General features: G+C 37.7%; 1 protein-coding gene across 1 annotated transcript; it reads right to left on the bottom strand.

Annotated features, from left to right (window-relative positions):
* Positions 1 to 4,289: 4,289 nt before the first annotated feature.
* LOC101616174 (40S ribosomal protein S26-like) lies at positions 4,290 to 4,681 on the bottom strand. The gene has a single exon (XM_012950488.2). It carries the CDS (start codon positions 4,679 to 4,681, stop codon positions 4,334 to 4,336), a length of 348 nt encoding a protein of 115 aa, XP_012805942.2. The 3' UTR covers positions 4,290 to 4,333.
* Between the last annotated feature and the right edge of the window lie 16,874 nt (positions 4,682 to 21,555).

Here is a 21,555-nt window from a genome sequence, read left to right as displayed (position 1 = left end):
TCCCAGGACAAGCTAAAAACCCACTATGGTATTCACAATCCAGGGATTAGATTGTGAGAGACCATTGCTCTCAGTTCTAAAGCTGAATTAGTTATTTATTGCCCTTTTATTCCATATATATATATATATATATGTATGTATATATGTGAATATATATGTATATATATTCACAACTATGTTCAAGGCTCTGAGCTAGAAGTAGAATAAAACAAGAAATTTAATAAATGAACCCTATTATCAAAATCTCTGCCCATCTAATTAAATAAACAGGAAAATTTTAAAGGTGCTTGATATATGTATCTACCCTAGGTCCATGCCTTTAATTGTTTACTCAGTAAACCCTGGACCCTTGTTAAAATTAGAAAATTGCATTGCAAAAATGACTGTCATCACTTAATACAACAAAGAAAATCGTTTGTTGATGATATTTTTGCTTAGAATCCCAGTATGTAATTGTGTTAGAAGTTTTTAGTACAATAATAATATTAATTGGGAAAAATTGCCCAAAATAGAAATTGGTGATGGGGCTCAGAGCCCAGCAGGCTTGATGTCTTCTGAAACTACTGTACCTTACCCCACCAAGATGGCCCCCAAATGAGGAGCAACAGTGTTAAAGCTTTACTGGTCTTATCACATGAGCTATTGTGTTGTTTGTATTGTGTTTCCTTCTAGCTCCTAACCCTGCTCTTAAAATAACCACATGGAAAGATAAAACATAAGATAAGACTATCCAAGGTATTATAATTCAATGTATTTTTAAAAGGATAATACAGAATATTAGAACAGTGAAATCAGAGAAACAAAGCAATCCCCTTGTACTAAAGCAGACTCTCGGGGCTCACAGGAGAGTGGCTCTGGAGGCTAGGAAGACAAGAAAGCTCGCATTTCCATGATATTTCAAAGAAGTGTACAAAGATATTGAGTCTGGAATTAAAAAGACTTGCTCAAGGGATAATCATAATTACTTATAATTATTGGGAGTTTGTGGCTGCCAAGAACCACGTGGAGTTGTGATATAACCATAATTCTTACAGTCATCCAGTGAGAAGCGTACATCCCAGAAACCCAGATGGGAAAAATGAGGTACAGAGAGCTGGATAAAACCCTCCCCATAATGGCACAAGTAGGTATTAGTGGTTTCTCAATTCACTCTGCCTGATGACAAAAGGCAGAGCATAAATCAGGGCTGACACAGTGGGTTTGGGTATATCAGAGTCAAAACCGAGGCTCTAAGGGGCTGTGCAGTCAAAACGTATGGGAGCATGATTTCGAGCTAAGGAGCTTTCCACTTACTGGGTAGGCAATGAAAAGATATCGAAATTTTATGGAAAGTGGAGCAGCATGCTCTCAGCATATATTTGGACAACTTGGTTGCAGTTTGATTGGATATATTTTAATAAGATGCATGCACAAAGAAAAGGGGTGTTGAATATGATATGCTCTTTTGTTAAAATTGAATTCATAGTGATGTCTTCTGTCACAAATTACCAAGTACATGGGGACTGCATCATAAGAACAAAATCAAAGAATTTCCTCACTGTTCATTTTTAGTCTTTTTTTTTTTTTTAGAGAAAGTTCCAAATACATAAAAACTTTAAAATTAAGTCTTTACTGGAAGTACTGAACAATGACTCTTCACACATCCCATAGCATCCATCCATGGCAACCTTAACTATATGTCCCAAGTAAAAAGATCCTAAGATGAGCCAGTTCTAGACTTTAAAACTTCAGCATTGCACACAATCTTCCGCTTACTATTCTCATGTAAAATAATTGTAGGGGAAAAAGTAGAAGCCATATACCATGATCAAACAATAATAGGGAAGTGAGTGAAACAGAAAGTCTTATTTCATGGTGAACAATCAAATGCAGTAACCTGATATGTATTATGTACATAATGTTTCCAGATGGGATAAAATATACCACAGCTGGATGTGGCTGAAATTGTAGAGTGCCTACATAAGGCCCTGGGTAAAGTTCCCAGCACCTTTAAACTGGGCATTGTTGGCACATAGCTATGGAAACAGGAGGGGTCATCCCTGACTGCATAATGAGTTCAAGTCCAGTCTAGGCTTCTTATCACCATGTTTCAAAATGACAACAGCAATATCAATCAATTTTCTGAAAAATAGAGGCTTCATTCTGAAGGCCAATATTGACTGAGTGTACAATATAATCCAGATAGTAATCACTCATTTGACAAATATTTGCTGGAAATGTTATTGATGCCTAACATTGGTAGCAGGAGTCCATGTGCTAGACACATGTCACTGAATAAGACAAGAAAAGATCTTTGTGTTGTGGGGCTCTTGCCTACTAAAAAAGGCAGGGATTTTTCTGGGGGCTTTTTAAAAACCATGAGGTAGTGCTATGCTTTCCATACTGATGAGAGTAATAAAAACATATGATGAAGGTAAGAGGAAGATAATTTTTGATGTAGATACCTTGACTATGGGAGGGAATTACAGTATTTATCTGGCTCTAAAACCTGATGCTTTATATTAAACCATAGCAACTTTTTGAAAAAAAGGAAGAAAGATTTAGGCATGTGAAACTTTCAATTACGTGTGTGTGTGTGTGTGTGTGTGTGTGTGTGTGTGTAAAGTTCCAAGAAGGATGAATGCAGAATCATTTAGCATCTAGTTCAAGAAGGATGCAGGCAGCACACATTAAAAAGAGAATAAGCATGTGTTAAAATTTAAAAGATACCCTGATGAGGACCCAGGAGGGACTGTGGGAATAAAGAGTTACAGACAGAAGAAAGAAAACAGACCGTGAAATGCAAGGTGAAAGAAGGTAATGTTGAAACCCCCTGTAGTGGAAAAGCCACTTATCCAGGTGGGAACCCCTCTGGATGACAGTAATCTGTCCTCCATATAATAACAAGGATTTTTGTAAGCACATTCTTTCTAAACATCCTGAGCGCTTACCAAATCAGGTGATGCAGTTTAATAAATTAAGCACACGTGTTTTTGACGTAAGTAATTTTAAAACACAAATCTATAGGCTGGATACGTGATACATGCTCTGGGTGCTTATAGCTAACACACTCGTATATGACATAATCATTTGATTTGATTCATAATCATATGAATATATTTGCTATTTTAACATCATTAAAATTCTACCATTACATTTATACTACATGGAGGTAAAGATTTAAGAAAATTTCTCATTTCCTAGGCAATAAAGGTTAGCGCTGATCTGGATCCCTTGATACTAGGAAAGCTTTCTGCACGATTAAATGGGATTATCATCAATAGGCCCGCAGGGTGTTTGGATTTGAATTAAAATATAGAAACCTTATTAACAAAATTTACATTCCTCCCTTAACCTTAATCTAATTTTGCCTGGTATCATGGCCTCTAACACGCAGCAGTTCCCCAGAATGGCACATGCTTATATGTCACTCTAATCATAAGCCACCAATCACTGTGGGGAAAAATAGATGCGTGAATTTAAACTGGTCATCATGTTCACATTTTTTTTTCCAAATGTATTGCAAACCAATATTTTATTCATGGAAACATTAAATATTATATTACTAGCACAACATTCCATACCTTGGGTTGTATTCTGAAATGGAAAGTTTTCTTTTGTGCCTTGTAAGTGCTGCTCTTGCACTAGCTGTCCCTGCTTCGTATTCCCCCGAGGCCACTGGCAGCGGATTCATTAGCTAACAGGAACCATTTACCTGCACCCTCTGCAGGCAAGGACCTAATCCCAAGAAACTGCATTAGTGATGATAATTTTATGCCTTGACATTGACAATGGGTTTTGAGGTAAAACAGACGGGGACTTGGAGTTTCACCTTCTCCCACAGGAAACTTCCTTTGCTGTCATTTGGAAGAGCCAGGACAGAAAGGCTGAGGATTCCAAGGTAAAACATGGAGATAAATTACACTGAGGCATTCTCAATGATCTGCATTTAAATTGTCACTGGAAATCCTTCACTTGTATTTACATGGAAAATGAGGTAATAGAATTTGGGGCAGGATACCATGCGATCAAATCTAGCCTGTTCACCCCATGTATTTGAGTCCTACACAACAACAGTACACTAACAGCTATGGTCTCCAAGTTAATAAAAAATGTTCAATCTGAAATAATGTTCATCCTATACAAGCTTTGTGAGGCTAAGAAAAATAAGATGGAAGACAATATTCTCGCCTTATTGTAGCCTCTAGGAAAAGGAATAATTGTATATACTCTACTCTTAATTTATGGTAGAAACAGACAATGTACATTTTTCTTTTTCGTCTTTTTCAAAGTGTAACTTCAACTTTATTTTCTGAGGAGACAGTTTTTCTTCAGTCTTTAAGAATCCCATTCTTTACATGGTTTTTGGTGGTCGTCGTGGAGCAGCCCCAGCAGGTCTAAATCTGGGCGGAGGGGTTTGGTCCTTCCCGGCTTCTCCAGATCGATTCCTGACCACCTTGCTGTGAATTGCACAACTCACACAGTAATGCAGTTTCACATAGAGCTTGGGAAGAACATAAGCGTCGAAGACACTTGCTTCAGAAATGTCCCAGACGGTGGCGGCCTCCACTATGTTCCGAATGACGAACTTCTTGATGGCCTTGTCCTTGGGCACACACCAGGCACAGTTGGTGCAGTGGATAGGCTGCACGTGCCCGCGGCCTTTCTTGGCTCCACTGTTGTTCCTTCGCCTCTTTGTCATCTTGGCAGCTGGGGCCAGAAAGCAATGTACATTTTCTTATGTATATGGAACTGAAGGCGTATATGTGCACTAACAGAGAAGCCACACTCTCATGAGCCCCTAAATGTGCCCAAAACCTTTGAAGAAATACCTGCTGTCAGTGGAGAATTTGGAAGAATAACTTTTGGGTTGTGTTCATAATTTTTATTATCTTTTGGGGGGATTCGAGGTAAGGTCTCACTTAGCTCAGGTTGACTTGCAATTCGCTATATAGTCTCAGGGATTTAGAAGGTGAAATATTCGACCAAATTCAGTTTCTTTTAACAAATGGGCTTTCCTTCTATTTAGCACAGAATACAAATATAATGTCACAGAAAAGTTGTTAAGGAAATCCTAATTTATTGTACTGTTGCAGTATTTTACAGTTAGCCAAGGGAAGATAATGCAAGATAAAATTTGAGTCACAGCCATAATCTCAAGTGCTCTAGTAAACACTTTTTAAAAATTAATAATTAAATAAAATCAATTTTGAGAAAGTTAGGACAACATATCCAAAATATTTTCACATCTAATTATTAGCAATATATTTATGTTGTTGCTATGATAATTTTCCAAATGCATTGTGTCTTTACACTTACATCTCAATCTGAGCTAATCGACTTGCAGTGGCTCAATTCAGTGGCCACATGGCTAAGTTACTATCATGGGCAGCAGAATTCTTGCATTACTCATACACCACTGTCTCCTTATTTTTTCTTATCTTTCTGCCTTATTTTCTCCCCAGTCACCACCCTTCTATGTCTATGAGCACTGTCCTGGGAAAGCAATAATGAGCCTTATAATCATGAATGATAAATCATGAAAGCAATGTTTTAAGTCTATTGTCACTAAAAGTATCACCTAAAGACACATGAAATAACACAGGTAAAAATCCAGCCACAAATATAGCTAAAAGGTTTTATTCGTTCATTCCTTTGTTGACATGATTTCTTTCTAAGCCTAGGATGGCCTAGAACTTACTATGTAGATCTGACCTATCTCAAATTCAGGGTAATCCTTCTGCCTCAGCCTCCCATATGTTAGCTAGCATTACAAATGGAAGTAATAGCTTCTTGGCTACAAGATTTCTAACAGTTGAGAGAAATGAAAAACACATATTATGGCATAATTTCCGGTATACATGCCTGGTCGAAGTAAGACAATTCACATGAGCAGTTGCAGGGGTGGGGGATGGGTCCATAACTTATAAATCTGAAATCTCACAAACTAAAATATGAAGAAAAACTTCCATGCTGCTCTATCAAAGTGAATGTGGCACTTACCACATTAACGTGATGACTGTTTTCTAGAACATACTAGAAACCAAAAGTCTCTCATTCAACACTCCCTACTGCCTTCTCATGGGCTGATGATAAAAACTAATCTTTATACAATGACTTGAATCTTGGGGGAAAAAAACTAATTAGGCTGATTGTATTGTTTTATTCTTCCATACATTTTATCTCCACTAATTTAACCATACACTTTCTTTATTACATATCTAAAACAATGAGATTCTCACTTTTTAACCAGGAAGGTAATCAGCACTGTGCTGCAACTACAATTAAGTCTTATAGAAATATCATTTTAAATAAGATACTTACGTTTCCAAATAAGCTGTATTAAGCATGCACTTCTTTAATGAGCTAAATGAAGAAAAAGTAAACATTTGCCTCCAGATGCAGAGCTACCATCGGGTTTAGACTATAGTTTCCCTTAACACAGAAAGGTTTCACATAGAACATCTTTCAAATCACTAGACTCAATAGGAACAGTTTTAGGATTTTAATAGATCATAAGAACTTCAAAGTGTGACTAGCATGCCAATCTCCCTGGTCCCTCCCTGAAATCCCAACACACACAATAGATAATTGATAGCCCTACATTGACTCTCTCCCAAAAGTGATATGAGTCACTGCACTTTATTTTCTTTTTTAAAAGTATATTGATATCATGTGACTATTATGTTGACTAGAAGCCACAGCTAAGATACTGATTCCCTGAAGGCTAAATGAAATGGGTAAAATGTATTTATTGATTTCTAAAGAAATATCACTAAGACAGTGAATAATAACTCATCACCCTTGTAATTGAAAGGGTCTTGACTCTAAAGTGGGAGATATGCATCCAGTGCATATGATGGTGTTCAAACTACTAAATGTCGTATTGTGGAACAAGAAAATCACTAAACTGGGACTGAGAGAAAAGGAACACTTAGACTTTTAACCTGAAGAAAATCTGTTCTTTATCTTTTCTTATTGTTTTTCTCTTATTTCTTTTCAAATACAGAACACTATCATTAATTATTTTGAAATCCTGCATGGTGTAAACAGGCCATCAACTTGGATTGACAAAATGCCTGTAGGCATTGAATTATTTCCATAGATGTATGTAAGATAGGTGGATAACAACTAATATACATAGGAAAATTGCCACTTATTCTTTGATGAATTCCTTTTTTTCTAGAATAAGAGAAATACATTCAGTGGCATCTGTTTTTCCCTCTGGGGTTGACAATTGTCTCCTTTTTCTATAGATCCTAATGGTCATGTAATGGACCTGGCCAACCATTATGAGCTGGACCCCAGCTAGGGACCCATAACTTTTATTGTGTTCCATTATCTGGCCATTAGAGGCCACAAGTGTCCTCAGCACAATTGTGTAACATTTTGCTGAGGAAAAGGTGTGGAAAGTGTGGAGGCAGCAGGATTTTTAGCATCAGAGGCCAGGGAAACTCCAAAACTTCCTATATTGAGACCATTCATTTTCCTTATGCTGAAATTTTTATAGTGTATTCTCCTTGGATGAAAAGTATTCTCATCCTGGAAATCAATTATTCAATTCAGGGATAAAAACATTCCTGACTTCTTTTACTTTTTCTAGAAGTAATCTGATACTAAAAGGGTTTGTCATAGCAATTTAGCTTATAAGTTCTATTAGTAAACACCGTTTTTGATTTTTAATTTCATTGAGGTCTTCCTAATATGCAAAGATAGATGATGATGATGATAGATGGATAGATGATAGGTAGGTAGGTAGGTAGGTAGACAGATAGACAGATAGATAATAGATAGATAATAGAGATAGATAGTAGATAGATAGATTTAATGTATATACCATGATAAGTTGGGAAATATGCAAATACCCATGATAACTTCACCAGCATGATGGTACTAAAGACATCAATCACCCTCAAAAGTTCCCTGTATAATTTTGTAGGTTTGTTGTTGTAAAAATAATGTGAAATTTATCCTTTTTGATTTTAAAATAAACAATGCCATGTAGTATGGAATATCTCTAGGTCTTATTCACCATATATAACAGAAACTATATATCCATAGAGACAGATTCCCCATTCCCTTTGCCCCCAGCTTTGGCTCCTACCATTCTCATCTCTGTCTCAAGTGGAATCACACAAGTGTTTGTCCTTTTGTCACTGGATAACTTAGCTTAATGTCCTCCAGACTTGTCAGTGTTTACAAATGTCAGGATTTCTTTCATTCTTAAAGACTGAATGGTATTCCATACTATGTATATGCTACACTTGTGTCACCCCTTCATATTTTGATGTATATTCCTTTCCATATCTACATTGTTGTGAATGATACTGCAATCAACATAGAAGTGCTGCTATCTCTGTGAAATCCTTATTTCAGTTCTACATGTGTACTTGGAAGTGAGATGGCTGGATCATATGGTATTTTAAAGGCTTTAGAAAACTCCCGTATTATTTCCTTTAGTGGCCACACCGTTAACATTCCAACTGTAGCAGTTATTTTCTTGTTGCTAGGACAAAACATCCAACTAAAAGCAGACTGGGGGAGGAAAGACTTTAATTTTGCTTACAGTTTTGAAGGCAAGTTTCATTGCAGCAGGGAAAGCATGCCAGGCCTAGGCAGAAAGCCTGAATCACATCTCCACATCAGTGGAAAGGAGGTAGCCTGAGTACTGGGCTTGGAGCTGGGCCTCAAAACCTAGCCAGTGACAAACCTCCTCCAGAATGGCTTCACCTCCCAAAGACTCTACCAGAAGGGGATCATTTATAAGGCCTAATGACCAAAGTACATAATGCTTTGCAAGATAATTAACATTAAAACCACTGTACTGACCAACAGTGTATAAATGCTCCAGTGTCTCTCATGGTTGGGTTTGGTTGGTTTTGATAATAATGATCCTACCATACATGGTTTCAATTAGCATTTTTTGGCAATAAGTAATGTTGAGCACGTTTTGTGATAGCTGTTGGGCATTTATACATGTTCTTTTTGAGATATCTCCATACAAAGTATGCTCTAATGTTAAAAAGTATTTACTCCATGGACATAACTATGACTATTTTTACTACTGTTCCTTTTTTAGTTATTGATATGCTTTTTGATACACCTACTGTGGATGTGGACTCAGGTGTTAAAATTAAACTTATAACTTGTACCTCCAGCTGACTGGCTGGAGGAGGTCATTGGGGGCAGATCCTGGAGTCCATCCCTAAGGTGTCACTAGGCACAGGTCTAAGTTCCAGCCCAAAGGTATAAAAGAACAGTTTGAGCTCTGGCAGTGTCCTGCTGCTTTGCCTTTTGGATTGTCCTTCTGCGTGGAATTATGAATGGATCAGTAAGCTAAAATAAATCCCATTCCTCCCACAAACTGTCTGTTTGTAAGTTCATTCCAGCAACATGGAGCTATCTAGTACACCCACCAATCTCAAGCATCATAATCATTCCCTAATTACATGATCCCTTTGAACATTACTATACCACTTGATTAATTCCAAAAGGAAAATTATTTAAGAGGCCACATGTTTTTAAAGACTCCGATTTATTATTATTTATTAACTTGAAACACACAGAAAGAAAGAGAAAGAGAAATGCAGACAGAGAGATAATGGGCATGCCAGGGCCTCTAGCCACTGCAAAGTTGCTCCTGATGCATGTGCCACTTTGTGCATCTCGCTTATGTGGGTCCTGGGGAATTGAACCTGAGTCCTTTAGCTTTACAGGCAAGTGTCTTAACTGATAAGCCATCTCTCCAACCTAAGGCCACACATTTTGATGTAATCTCTGAATCATCTTTTATCTAGAGTGAAAAGGACAGCATGCAGAATTCCTTCACATACGGTAGAATGAATGTACAGGGCTTAGGATGGCTCAGGAGCTTCATAACTCATTAAATAAATATTTCTCACTTTCCATGTCATCTCTATCTCTCTCTCTCTCTCCATATATTATATATATGTGTGCGTGTGTGTGTGTGTGTGTATACATATACATATAATTTTGACAAGCCTTATAGCTGGCAGGACTTGCTGAATACCCTTAGTTTAACTCTTAGATCAAATTCTACATCTTTAAAAAAATCATTGAGTTATTTATTTATTTAAGAGAGTGAGAGAGAAAGAAGCAGAGATAGAGAGAGAGAATGGGCAACAGCCACTTCAAATGAACTCCAGACACATGTGCCACCTTGTGCATCTGGCTTACGTGGGTCCTGGGGAATCAAACCAAGGTCCTTTGGCTTTACAGGCAAATGCCTTAACCACTAAGGTAGCTCTCCAGCCCAAATTCTACATTTTTTTGATAAAAGGTAGTTACTCTTTAGGTTGAGCACATCCTGTACAGTTTCTGACCCAAGGGTGAGACCATTGCTGAGACTGCTCTAATGGTTTTCTCCTGCTGCTATCTGAAGATAAAAGTCTGGAATCTTAATTAGGAAGGGGCCAGTGGATCACTTTTTGGTATTCCTCAAATGTAGTCATTTGTGTTTTAACTGTTATATACCACCCACATATAAATGACTATGCAGCAACATTTAATCAACCGCATTTACTAATCACCTACTATCTACAAGACTTCTTCCCAATGTCAAAGAGTTGGCATTAGATGGGTAAAAAGTCTTACTGTGGTAATATTTTTATCTAGTGAGAAAAGAGAAGTAGAAATACAAGAAGATACCAGGGAGTGGTCATAAAGAGAATAACAATAACTTATTAGCAGTTAGTCACTACCTGTTTGGAGAGTATATGTCTGAGTTGTTGACATCTGTTTTCAGAGTCAGCTACCATGAAAGATGTAAGAATGAATAAGGCACACAGAAGGAAGCTAAATGAGGGTTTCATTCCTTGTGCCTAACATAATTAAGAAAGGGACAATGTGGCAGGAGCAGAGAGCACAGGCACTAAGGCTAGAGAGGAGGAGGCAGAAAAGTAGAATGAGAAGGATGTTCCAGGATGACTGTGAGGTTGGTCAAGAGGGCAGGAAGCAAGCATAGTTTGCATTTTATTACAACCAAGAGTGACTGCAAGCCTAAGAGACATTTTCAATGTACATATATTATGATGTGTTCATAATTATTTTCCTTTTCTTTGAGAAAGAGGGCATTTTGTCTACCTTGTGGAAGATCAGTTATGCAGGGGTATAATAAAAGCACATATAAGGAGCCAATTAAAAAACCATCACAGCCATCCAAGCACTATTGAACTCTGCCAGGCTTGAGCTACAGTGGCACAGGTTGAGATGGAAAGAGGGGTAACATTCAAAACATATGTCAACTATAGAATGGAGTGGACTTGCTGGGGTTTTAGAAGTTTGTATGGTAGAAGAACTTTTAAAAACCTTTTATGATTTGATTTCAGAACTTGTTAATAATCTATTGATATGAGAAAGAAAGCAACATGAAAGTGTAAATCATCTGCACACATACTCCATTTGTGAATACACACATATCTATACTATGTACATACACACACACACACACACATACATACATACATACCACATATGCATAACATGCACATACTTCATTATGGTACAGGTACCATATACTCTGTGTGTGTGTGTGCGTGTGTGTGTGTGTGTGTGTGTGTGTGTGTATGTGTGTGTGTTATGCAGAAAGATGATTTGCAGTTCTGTGAACCAAGTAACATATCTTCTTTGAAATTCTCTTACTAAATTTAATGGTATATCACCATTGGTATTACGTTAAGCTGCTATAAATAGGGAGAATAATTAAAATTATTATCCAGTGAGAATGAGAAACTATTAAAAGGAAAAACTGACAATTTCCATGATAGCCTATGGCATAACAGGCAAAACACTGAGTGCAAGATATGGTGGTTGATTGGTTGGGGGGGTAGGTTTGCAACAGCATCCACTTGTAGCCCAGGCTGGCCTGGAACTTGAGGTGCTCCTGCCTCGGCCTCCTGAGTGCTGGAATTACAGGTCTGCACCACCACGTTCCACTTATTGTCTGCTTTCTAATCACTCTCCCTTTGTATAATAATGTCTGCATGGTTTGAGCTCTTATCATGGCTCTTTGCAATTACTCTATATGTTTTCATGCATAATTAATACCGCAGTTAAAAAGAGATTATTTTATTTTTATTTTTTGGAAAATGTCCCTGCCTTTTTTGCAAGAAAGTACCCTGGGATGTCAGCTTTTCTCACATCCTAATCTTAAATCTAGTTGATTGGAATGATGGCTAGTCTGGGTTGTCTACCTGATTAGATTGAGAAATGCCTCGGAGATTAGCAAAAGGCAAGTCAGGGAGTGTGTGAGGGTGACTCCAGAGAGGATTAGATAAGAGGGGACACCCTCTCTGAATGTGGGGAGCACCATTTCATATGCTGGGGTCAGAGGCAAACACACTAGATGGGGACAAAGGAGAAATCCCAGAGTTTTTCCTCTCTCGTTCCCTCCCTCCCTCCTGGCTGCCATGACTTGAGCTGCTCTGCACCACCACAGTCTCCTCAGCTCCATACACTCAAAAATTGAAATTATGAGAGAAAATAAATCGTTTCTCTTTTAAGTTGTTTTGCCCAAGTATTTTGTCCCCACAGTGGAATGTCTGACTAGTACATCTAGATTAATCACAGTCACCACAGTGAGTCTTCTGAAACAGGTGCTCAGTGGTGTTCTCCCACTGAAGCATCTTCACCGTCTGCTCATCACCCTTGGATGGGGCACATGCGTGATAAAGCCTTTCCTGAGTACAGCATCTTCTGTCACCAGATGATCCAGTTACCTTTACTCTGGGTGTGAGCATCGTAGGCTAGCACTCATGCCCACTTAAAGAAGCAGACGCACATTGGAGTGTTCTGTTGGTATAACCTCACCCAATGCTATTAATTTTCTTTATTGCATTCTGTATCTCATTTATGCCAAATTTTATACATTTTACTCTGCTAAATGCCTATTGATCTGTCTTCTCAGAACGCTGGTTAGTTCTCAAGTTCCCAACTCATATATGCATCGTGTGTGTGTGTGTGTGTGTGTGTGTGTGTGTGTAAATTTTAAATGAACTTGTGTGACATCCATCATGAAGGCTTTGCTGAAATGAATCAAACCTTCTATCGCCTAAGTTTCTACTATGCCCTGAATATAAGCTGATAGTAAGTCCCTTGAAGATTTTATTTTATGGTGATCTCTTCCATGCCTAGCAAAACACCTGAAATCAACATGGAAGATAAAAAGTAAGGAAGTAATCATTTAAGAGGACGATTCAGCAAAGCCAACAGAGTTATAAATAAAGTATTACAGAGGTGATTTTCATCTGCCTTTAAAATGTAAAAGGTTCATTATATTCCATTAGTACCTGCCTCATTAAAAATATGTTATTTATTTATTGGCAACAGATAGAAAGAAAGAGAGAGAGAGAGAATGGGCATACCAGGGCCTACAGCCACTGCAAACAAACTCCAAACATATATGCCACCTTGTGCATCTGTCTTAGGTAGGCTTATGTAGCCTTCACAGGCAAGTACCTTAACCATGAAGCAATCTCTCCAGCCCTAACAACCACTTTTCTGACATTCTTTTTGATTTGCTATGACAATATAAAAAGAGGCATAAAAAACAGTAAATTCATCCAACTAAGTTTTGTTGGTCACTTTTATGTATAAGATGTGATCTTAAAATACAAAGGAAGAAGATTACATCTCAAAGAGTGTGTGTGTATACAAGCTGATACTGTATCTGGAGTCATAGAAGAACCCCTGAAAAGGAAGAAGAATTTAGAGACACTAAACCTAAAGGGTTCCACCCTGAACAGGCAATGGAAAGCTCAAAAGAAAAATCAACCCTGAGCTTGACCTGGTAAGAACAGTGGAAGTTTTGAAGATAAAGCATATAGCTTGAATTATGAGAAGGGAAAATCAGTACTGATATTGGAAAAGGAGAAGGAAAACAGAATTTGACAACAATTAATGGTCATCAACATCAGTACAGTTCTAAACCAGGGGATGAGCAGAAATCACTGGAGAATAAATCCATGCTCAAACTGTATGGATGAATGTATTAGGAAAGGGCAATTTGATATATATTTTACACACACACACACGTGCCCAAATTGCTTGCAGACTGTGTGAAAGGCTAACCAATGTTATCATGTTGGACATGGGTTAATGACTAGTAAGGGCAGGCACCAGCTCCTTATTTTATTGATAAATAAAAAATTTGTATATGATATGACATTTTCAAATATGCACACATTGTAGAATGTCTAAACTAAATAGCATATATATAAATATATATATAGCATATACATATATGATCTTTTAGTGCTAAGAACACTTGATTCTACCTTCTTAGCTGTCCTCAGGCATACAGTACACTGTTGTAACTATTGTTGCTGTGTTGTACAACAGAGCTCCTGGATATATTTTTCCTCTCTACTTGAAATTTTCTATCCTCTGACCAAGTCTCCAAATTTTCCGCAGCAGCTTGTCACCACCATTTCATTCTCTGCTTCTAGAGTTTGGTTTTCTTAGATTCAATATATGAATGAAGTCAGGCAGTACTTCTTTTTCTGTTTCTGACCTTTTTCAGTTACAGTGTCCTGCAAATTTTCCATGTTGCCACAAATAACAAAATTTTCTTCTTTTTTTTTTAATACTGAATAATATCCCACTCTGTATACATGCCACATTCTCTTTATTCATTTGTGATAACTATATACTCTTAAAGATTTAGGACTTTAAACAAGGAGCTATTATTTCTCTTGAAATCTTAAATTGGACATTGGAAGGTAATTGTGTTAAGTGCTCAATAAGACATACAGGCCATACCCTCTATGGAAATCCATGGGAGAGCTGATTAAGTTAGGGAAAACTTCATATAATGATAGCTAAGCATTGAAATATCAAGTCCAAATGGCGGGTGTTTGGACAAGATTGAGCACATATAGACAAGGTTAAACATGGCCGTCTTTCCATCAAACTGCGTCTTGGAATCCTTAACCTATTGGTAACCCACAGCAATTATTTACAATTGACTTTTAAGGTAAGTCTTTTCTATCCCTGACATAAAGGGAAAAGGAAAGTTGAAAGCATTTCTGGCAAGAGTGAGAAATGCAAGCCAATGTAGGGAGCATGCCTTCAGATTGAAAAGTAGAAATTTAATACAAAAGAAATAGGAGAAACAATTAGAATGGTGGAGTAGGTCAAATTGTAAATGCTGTTACACTGCCTCAGACATTCTTATTCTAATTACTAATTACTACAGTATTTCTCCCTAATGGCATATTTATATGCTCTAAATGCATATGTATTCTTTATTTTCTTGACTATAATTGAATCTATATGCAAAAGAAAATATATCATTTTCTGCCTTCAGCCTCTTCCATATCCTATCTTTTCCTATATTGATTCTTTTTTATGCAAAGTCTCCAGAAATAATCTCCTTTCTTAGTCTATCAAAACTTATTTGGATAAAATAGGGTCAAACACACTAGAATATAAATGGTTAATAAAAATGTAAGCATTGCTATTCACAATCTCCAGGACACTGGCATTTCTAGTTTTGAGCCAGAGGCCTTAAAATTAATCAACATTGCTGGACTAAAGTAACATTTGAACAGGAAGATCATTGCTTTGGGGATATCCTATACAATAGAAATGTTTAGCTCAGACTTGGCCCCTCAACCCATTAGATGTCAGTAGCATCTTCCAGTGTGAGCATCAAAAATGTTCACAGGTATTTCCAGATATATCCTGACTGAAAAAGGAAAAGCATTCTGGTTGACAAAGACTGGGCCAAAGTAGCAGATCTCATAATATAAAACTGATTCTATTTAGATAATACTGAAATATCTTTAATAGGTAACAAACAAGGCCAAGACAGATTTTGAGCCCAAGAAGTCTTATTAGTCGTCAACCTAACAACAGTCATAGAACCTTTAAACATGCACACATACACACAAAATGATTTCCTTTTGAAAGGTTTCCTTGGTATCATTTCAAATAGAAACAAACGTAAATTGGCATTTGTACTGACATTCTATGCATTATCATTGGGTTAACGTCTGGGAAGATGAGTTTTGTAAAACATTGTGGTAAAAGATGCTTTTGTGCAAATAAAGACAAATGGAGGGATTCAGGCAAGATGTGAGGACTCTGCTGGTATCTCCCATGAGCCATAAAATGGTCTGACATTCTAGGCTGACAGAGGAGAGCTTAAATTCAAATCTATATCAACACATGATTGGTAAATGTTTTCTGTGCTTTTAAGCATCAGGCAATGCAGTTCCTGCTATTCAAGAAGTGCTAATATATATATTCTAGAAACACTTTAATATATATACTGCAAACTTCTTTTTTTTATCCTCCTGCCATTCTATTTTTACATTTCTGGGAGCCTGATATACATTCCCAATGATTAATTAATATAATGATACATGTGTCAGAAGGCAATAAAAATTTCACTGGTAACATGAAAATTCCATGATGGTAAATATCAAATTTCATTACATCAGAAATCTCTAAGAAGTAATACCAAAGTTATGTTGAAAATAGTTTTAACCTCTTAATTATATTTAAAAATATCTTTTTTTTTTTTTTGGTTTTTTGAGGTAGGGTAGGGTCTCACTCTGGTCCAGGCTGATCTGGAATTAACTATGTAGTCTCAGGGTGGCCTTGAACTCACGGTGATCCTCCTACCTCTGCCTCCCGAGTGCTGGGATTAAAGGCGTGCACCACCACACCCAGAAACAATAACTTAATTCCATATCCTTCTCTAGGAATCATAGACAGAAATACCCAAATGCCCTAAATGAACCACGCAAGTCATTTCTATTTTTAGCTTGTCTTGTGGACATACAGCATTCACTTGAGCTTCAAGTCTTGAGCTAAGACTTTGGAATTTTAAATTGGTAGTCATCTTTCCTCTAGAAGTTTAAAACCTAGCTAGGAACATCATAAGGAAAACATTCCCATACTTTACAGTTAAATAGCAACTGAGAGACACAGATTATACATCCTAAGGAAATTGTAATTATTATGAGCAAAATATTATAGGCTAAAGGAAAACTTAATAATTATTCAAAATTCATCAAGAAACAATATTAGTATTCCTAAATTGTTAAAAAGCATGGACTCTGGAGTCAAAGAGCCTGGGGTCAATGCCCTAGTTTCTACTCTTACTAGCTATGTAGTTTGAGAGCAATTGCTTAAACTCTCTGGCTCCATCATCACGTCAGCACTATGAGAATAATAGAATCACATTAAAGACTGATGCAAAACAAAAGAAGGATTAAGTAACATTATTCATTAAACGTGTCAAGGCAGTAGTGGGCATATAGTGGAGATCATGCAGGCACTTGCTCCCAGAACTTACTAAAAAGAAAACAGGGAAGGCGGAGAGATGGCTTAGCAGTTAAGGCATTTGTCCACAAAGAACAAGGACCTAGGCTGGATTTCCCCACACCCATGTAAGCCAGATGCATATGGTGGCACATGCTAATCTGTAGAGAACTGTTGGTAGTCTCTCAGTGGCAGTGGCACTCCTTTGACATCCAGTGCCCCAGTCACTTGCTCTGGTCAAGTATGGTGTTGCATTTTGGTATACAAAAGTAACAGGCACACAACTATGTTGCATAGGGAAAGTAAACTTCAGGGAATGTGTCACTGATTTTCCATATAGGTATGTAGAAGGACTTTTGGAAGAAAAGAACATTTGTTAGCAATCAATTAATGAGAATTGCCTAAAGAAAGAATGCAGGAAGCAGTTTCTATTCTTTAGTTGCCTTAAAGACACAACATCAACTGATGAAATGAGTTAGGAAAACTGGGATGATTCTAGGATGACATTATTCAGAGGTGTTTACTCATGAGTGCACAAATTAGGAATGTCAGAATATACTAATCCTGGTTCTGTGAGAAGAAAGCCAGGGTAAGAAACAGAATGTTTGGATTTTAATCTTATGTCTAACATTAATTGTCCCTAGCTCTAGAATAGCCCAGAGACTTTGTGTGTGTATATCTTTGTTTCTACGCTTCAAAGGAAAACAATGGCAAATTTTCTAATTCACAGGACTAGATTAAATGTTCAAAGTAGACAATGAGAATAAATGTTTCAGATGGCTGGAGAAATGGCTCAGCAGGTTAAGAGTGCTTCCCACATAAACGTGAGGGCCTGAGGAGCCTGAGACCACCTCAGTTCAATTTCCCAGTACCCATGCACACCTGAGATTCCAGTCCTGTGAAGTAGTAGAGACTAGAGAATTGCTGAGGATTGCTCCTGAAAATGGCAAGTTCTGAAATCATGCAGATGGTGGCAGTTCATGACATTCTCCTCTGGCTTCAACATATGCATGCACGAGTATACACATCTGTACATTCATGTGCATATAGCACATACACCCCAAACATGCAATATATTCATACAAGGAAAGCATGTCTTAAAAACAGTAGAAATGAAAATCACCAAGGCATTATTTCCCATGTGTATATGTACATACATGTGAATGCCTTGTGTGTATGTAGGTACGTTTGCCCAGATGTGAGCAAATGTGTGTATGGGTGCATGAGGAGGCCACAGGGTGGACATTGAACACCTCATTAAATCACTGCACACCCTATCCTTTCAGACATTGTCTCTCACTGAACCGGGAGCTCAATGATTCCGCTAGACTGGCTAACCCGTGAGCCCCAGAGATCCACTGATCTCTGCCTCACAATACCAGACTTACAAATGAGTGCTATACTTGGTTTTCACGTGGGTGCTAGGGAAGAGAACACAGGTCCACTTGCTTGCACTGAGCCATTCCCCAAAGCCACACTAAGGCATTTTTAATTGAAAAAGGGCATAACAGAGGATCCAAGAGAAAAATGCAAAGGTATTACTTGAAAGAGGGAGAAGTCTTAAAAAATCCAACTAAAATCCATGTGTTGGTTGTTCATGATCTAACTAATACTTCAGTGAGTATCTATGTACTGTATTGGGCAAGGCCTGTAATGCAAAAAAAAAGACACCTTCCATGCCAAGGGGAGTTTGTATTTTCCTTTAATGTAGTGGAGGCAGCAGAGATTCCCAGAGCATGTGCCACACTGACTTTCACAGCAACCAGCAATATTATATTAGCAATCTTCTTTTCTTCTCTTTCTGACATGTTGAGTGATCTGGGATGAAAAAGTAGCAAGCACCTGTCAAATGTGAAGCCCAGGCTTTCCTGACAGAAGGTCCACTGGACTTTCTTATCAAGAGAGCCTTAGAAGGGGATGTGAATGCTCTCTCTCTCTCTCTCGCTCTCTCTCTCTCTCTCTCTCTCTCTCTCTCTCTCTCTCTCTCTCTCTCTCTGGCAATAGAGCTCATCAGAAACGCTGGACCCTTGACTTAGAGGGCACACTGTCTCCCATGAAGGTCTTTTGATCATGGAGCCTTTTTATTCAGATTTTACTTCACATTATGGCTAATCAATAAGTTGCAACTGTCCAAGCCCCTAGTCAGACGAGCAACACTCCATCAGGCAGGGAGGCCTCCTAATTGAGGAAAAGTCAGGGACTTAGGCACTGAGCCCTCGGGCCATAGTCCGCACCCACTCTCTCCTTTTCATAGCATTCTAGGGATGGTGGAAATAAAATTTAGAGACATGACAGGCACAGCCAAGGAGGATCAATTCCTGTCATTTGCCACCAGTGTTTACTGCTTCCCCTGGTCTTCAGAGGGTGTTTTTCTTTCATTGCTTGGGGGAACTTAACCTTTTAAAAATGAGAAGATGGTTTCTTCATGAATTTTAAATTATTTTTATCTCCCATGTCTAGTATTGGTGATTAGATTAAAATGATTATTTGCTTTATTCCCCCCTGCCAAATACCAAATTTTGTTCAGTTATCACTGAACGGAAAATGTAAATTGTTGTAGTGGTATTTGTGACCACAGATAGAGGAGACCTATAAGTAACCACGGGTATAACAATACTCCTGAAGAGGAAGATAGCATCTTCCTGCCTACACTGTTAACTGCAAGTAGAAACAGATCTAGGCCCAAATTCATCACTGATTTTTAGCCAAGCTTCTTACCTATCTGGAAAGGATCAAAGGAAATCAGTTACCTTGGTGAAACTTTAAAATAGGTGGCTATTTTTCTAGTTATTCCTCAATATATGTTATGAGTATTAAATATCTATGGAATTAATACTGTTTCTTCTTTTTATTTAATTGCTTGAGGCTCTATCAAACATAGCATGGTGGTTTGATTCAGGTGTCCCCCATAAACTTAGGTACGCTGAATGCTAATCTCTCTGGCGAATGGCAGTTGGAAATTAAAGCCTCCTGGAGGCAGTATATTGTTGAGGAGGGAGCTTAGGGGTGTTATATCCAGTTTCCCCATACCACTGTTTGACACACTCTCCTGTTTCTATTGTCCACCTGATGGTGACCAGGAAGTGATGTCTACCCTCTGCTCATGCCATCATTTTCTCCTGGCATCATGGAGTTTCCTCCTAAGTCTATAAGCCAAAATAAACCAGTTTTTCCCCCACAAGCTGCTCTTGGTAAGGTGATTTCTGCCAGTCATGTGAACCTGACTACAACACGTGGTTTATTTTCTCTCTTAACTAAAGGAGATAATATAATTGTACTATTACATACCATAAGACATTTATATAAAACATCCCTAGTTCATCAGTAAGTTTACTTTTGTGCATTTTTTATACAACATTGTAATTTTCTCATGGCCAATGAAATGTTTCAAAATGTGATTTTTTATTTTTTTTAACTTATGGCAGCCTAGCTGATAGAAATTAGGTGTAAATTAGTGGGCTACAAGTCCAACAAGGAATATCACTGATGACAAGTCCAGAGAACAGTCTCTGGACTGAACTCCAAAACAGGCCTGACTCAGCAAAGTGTCCAGTGACCATCTTAAAAAAAAAAAAAAAATCAAGGCTCTCCATATACACTCAAAGTGACAAATCAAATCCAATGCCTAATCTACATCCCAGAGGGTATAAGAACCCCCATCCCCGTCACCAAGTGGGTTAACTGTTCAATGCGCCTTTCAACTTGGGAGTGTTCTGTTTTGCTTTCTAAGAATAAAGCTTTGCTTAACTTGCCCTTCTATTTTGTCTACTCCTATCAGTTCTTTGCGGGTTGTAAGACAATGAATGGCCTGGAGAGAATCACTAGCTTGGGGAATTTGAGTGACTGTGGAGTGTGTCTGACACTATAACCTCTAAGCTAAGACCTACCAGAGCTGAGAAAAAATTCCATCACTCTCACAACCTGCAGCATTAAAAATCCATAAAGGTCATGTATTTACAACCCCAAAGCTACTATTTCCAAAGAACTAAAAACTAGTCATTCAGGCACTCAACATGTGGTAGTTTCAGTTAAACTAGCTTAGTTTTTTTTTTTTTCTTTCCTATTCCTTCTACCATATAATTGCACACGTGTGACATTTTAGTCAATTGTTGAGTATTTGTAAGCAAAAGCATCAACATTTTCTACTTGCTAAAATTGCTTACAAAGCAACTTTCCAGGAACATGATACAAGAAGAAATTTTGAGGGGATCGCTATTTCTTAATGTTATCTTAAGAAGAATTTTCACCTAGTTAAAGGAACTTTTATTTAAAAGACAAGATTTGTTG

This window comes from Jaculus jaculus, chromosome 3 (assembly GCF_020740685.1).
Source record: "Jaculus jaculus isolate mJacJac1 chromosome 3, mJacJac1.mat.Y.cur, whole genome shotgun sequence".
Lineage (NCBI taxonomy): Eukaryota > Metazoa > Chordata > Mammalia > Rodentia > Dipodidae > Jaculus > Jaculus jaculus.
This window is presented reverse-complemented; position numbering and strand designations above follow the sequence as displayed.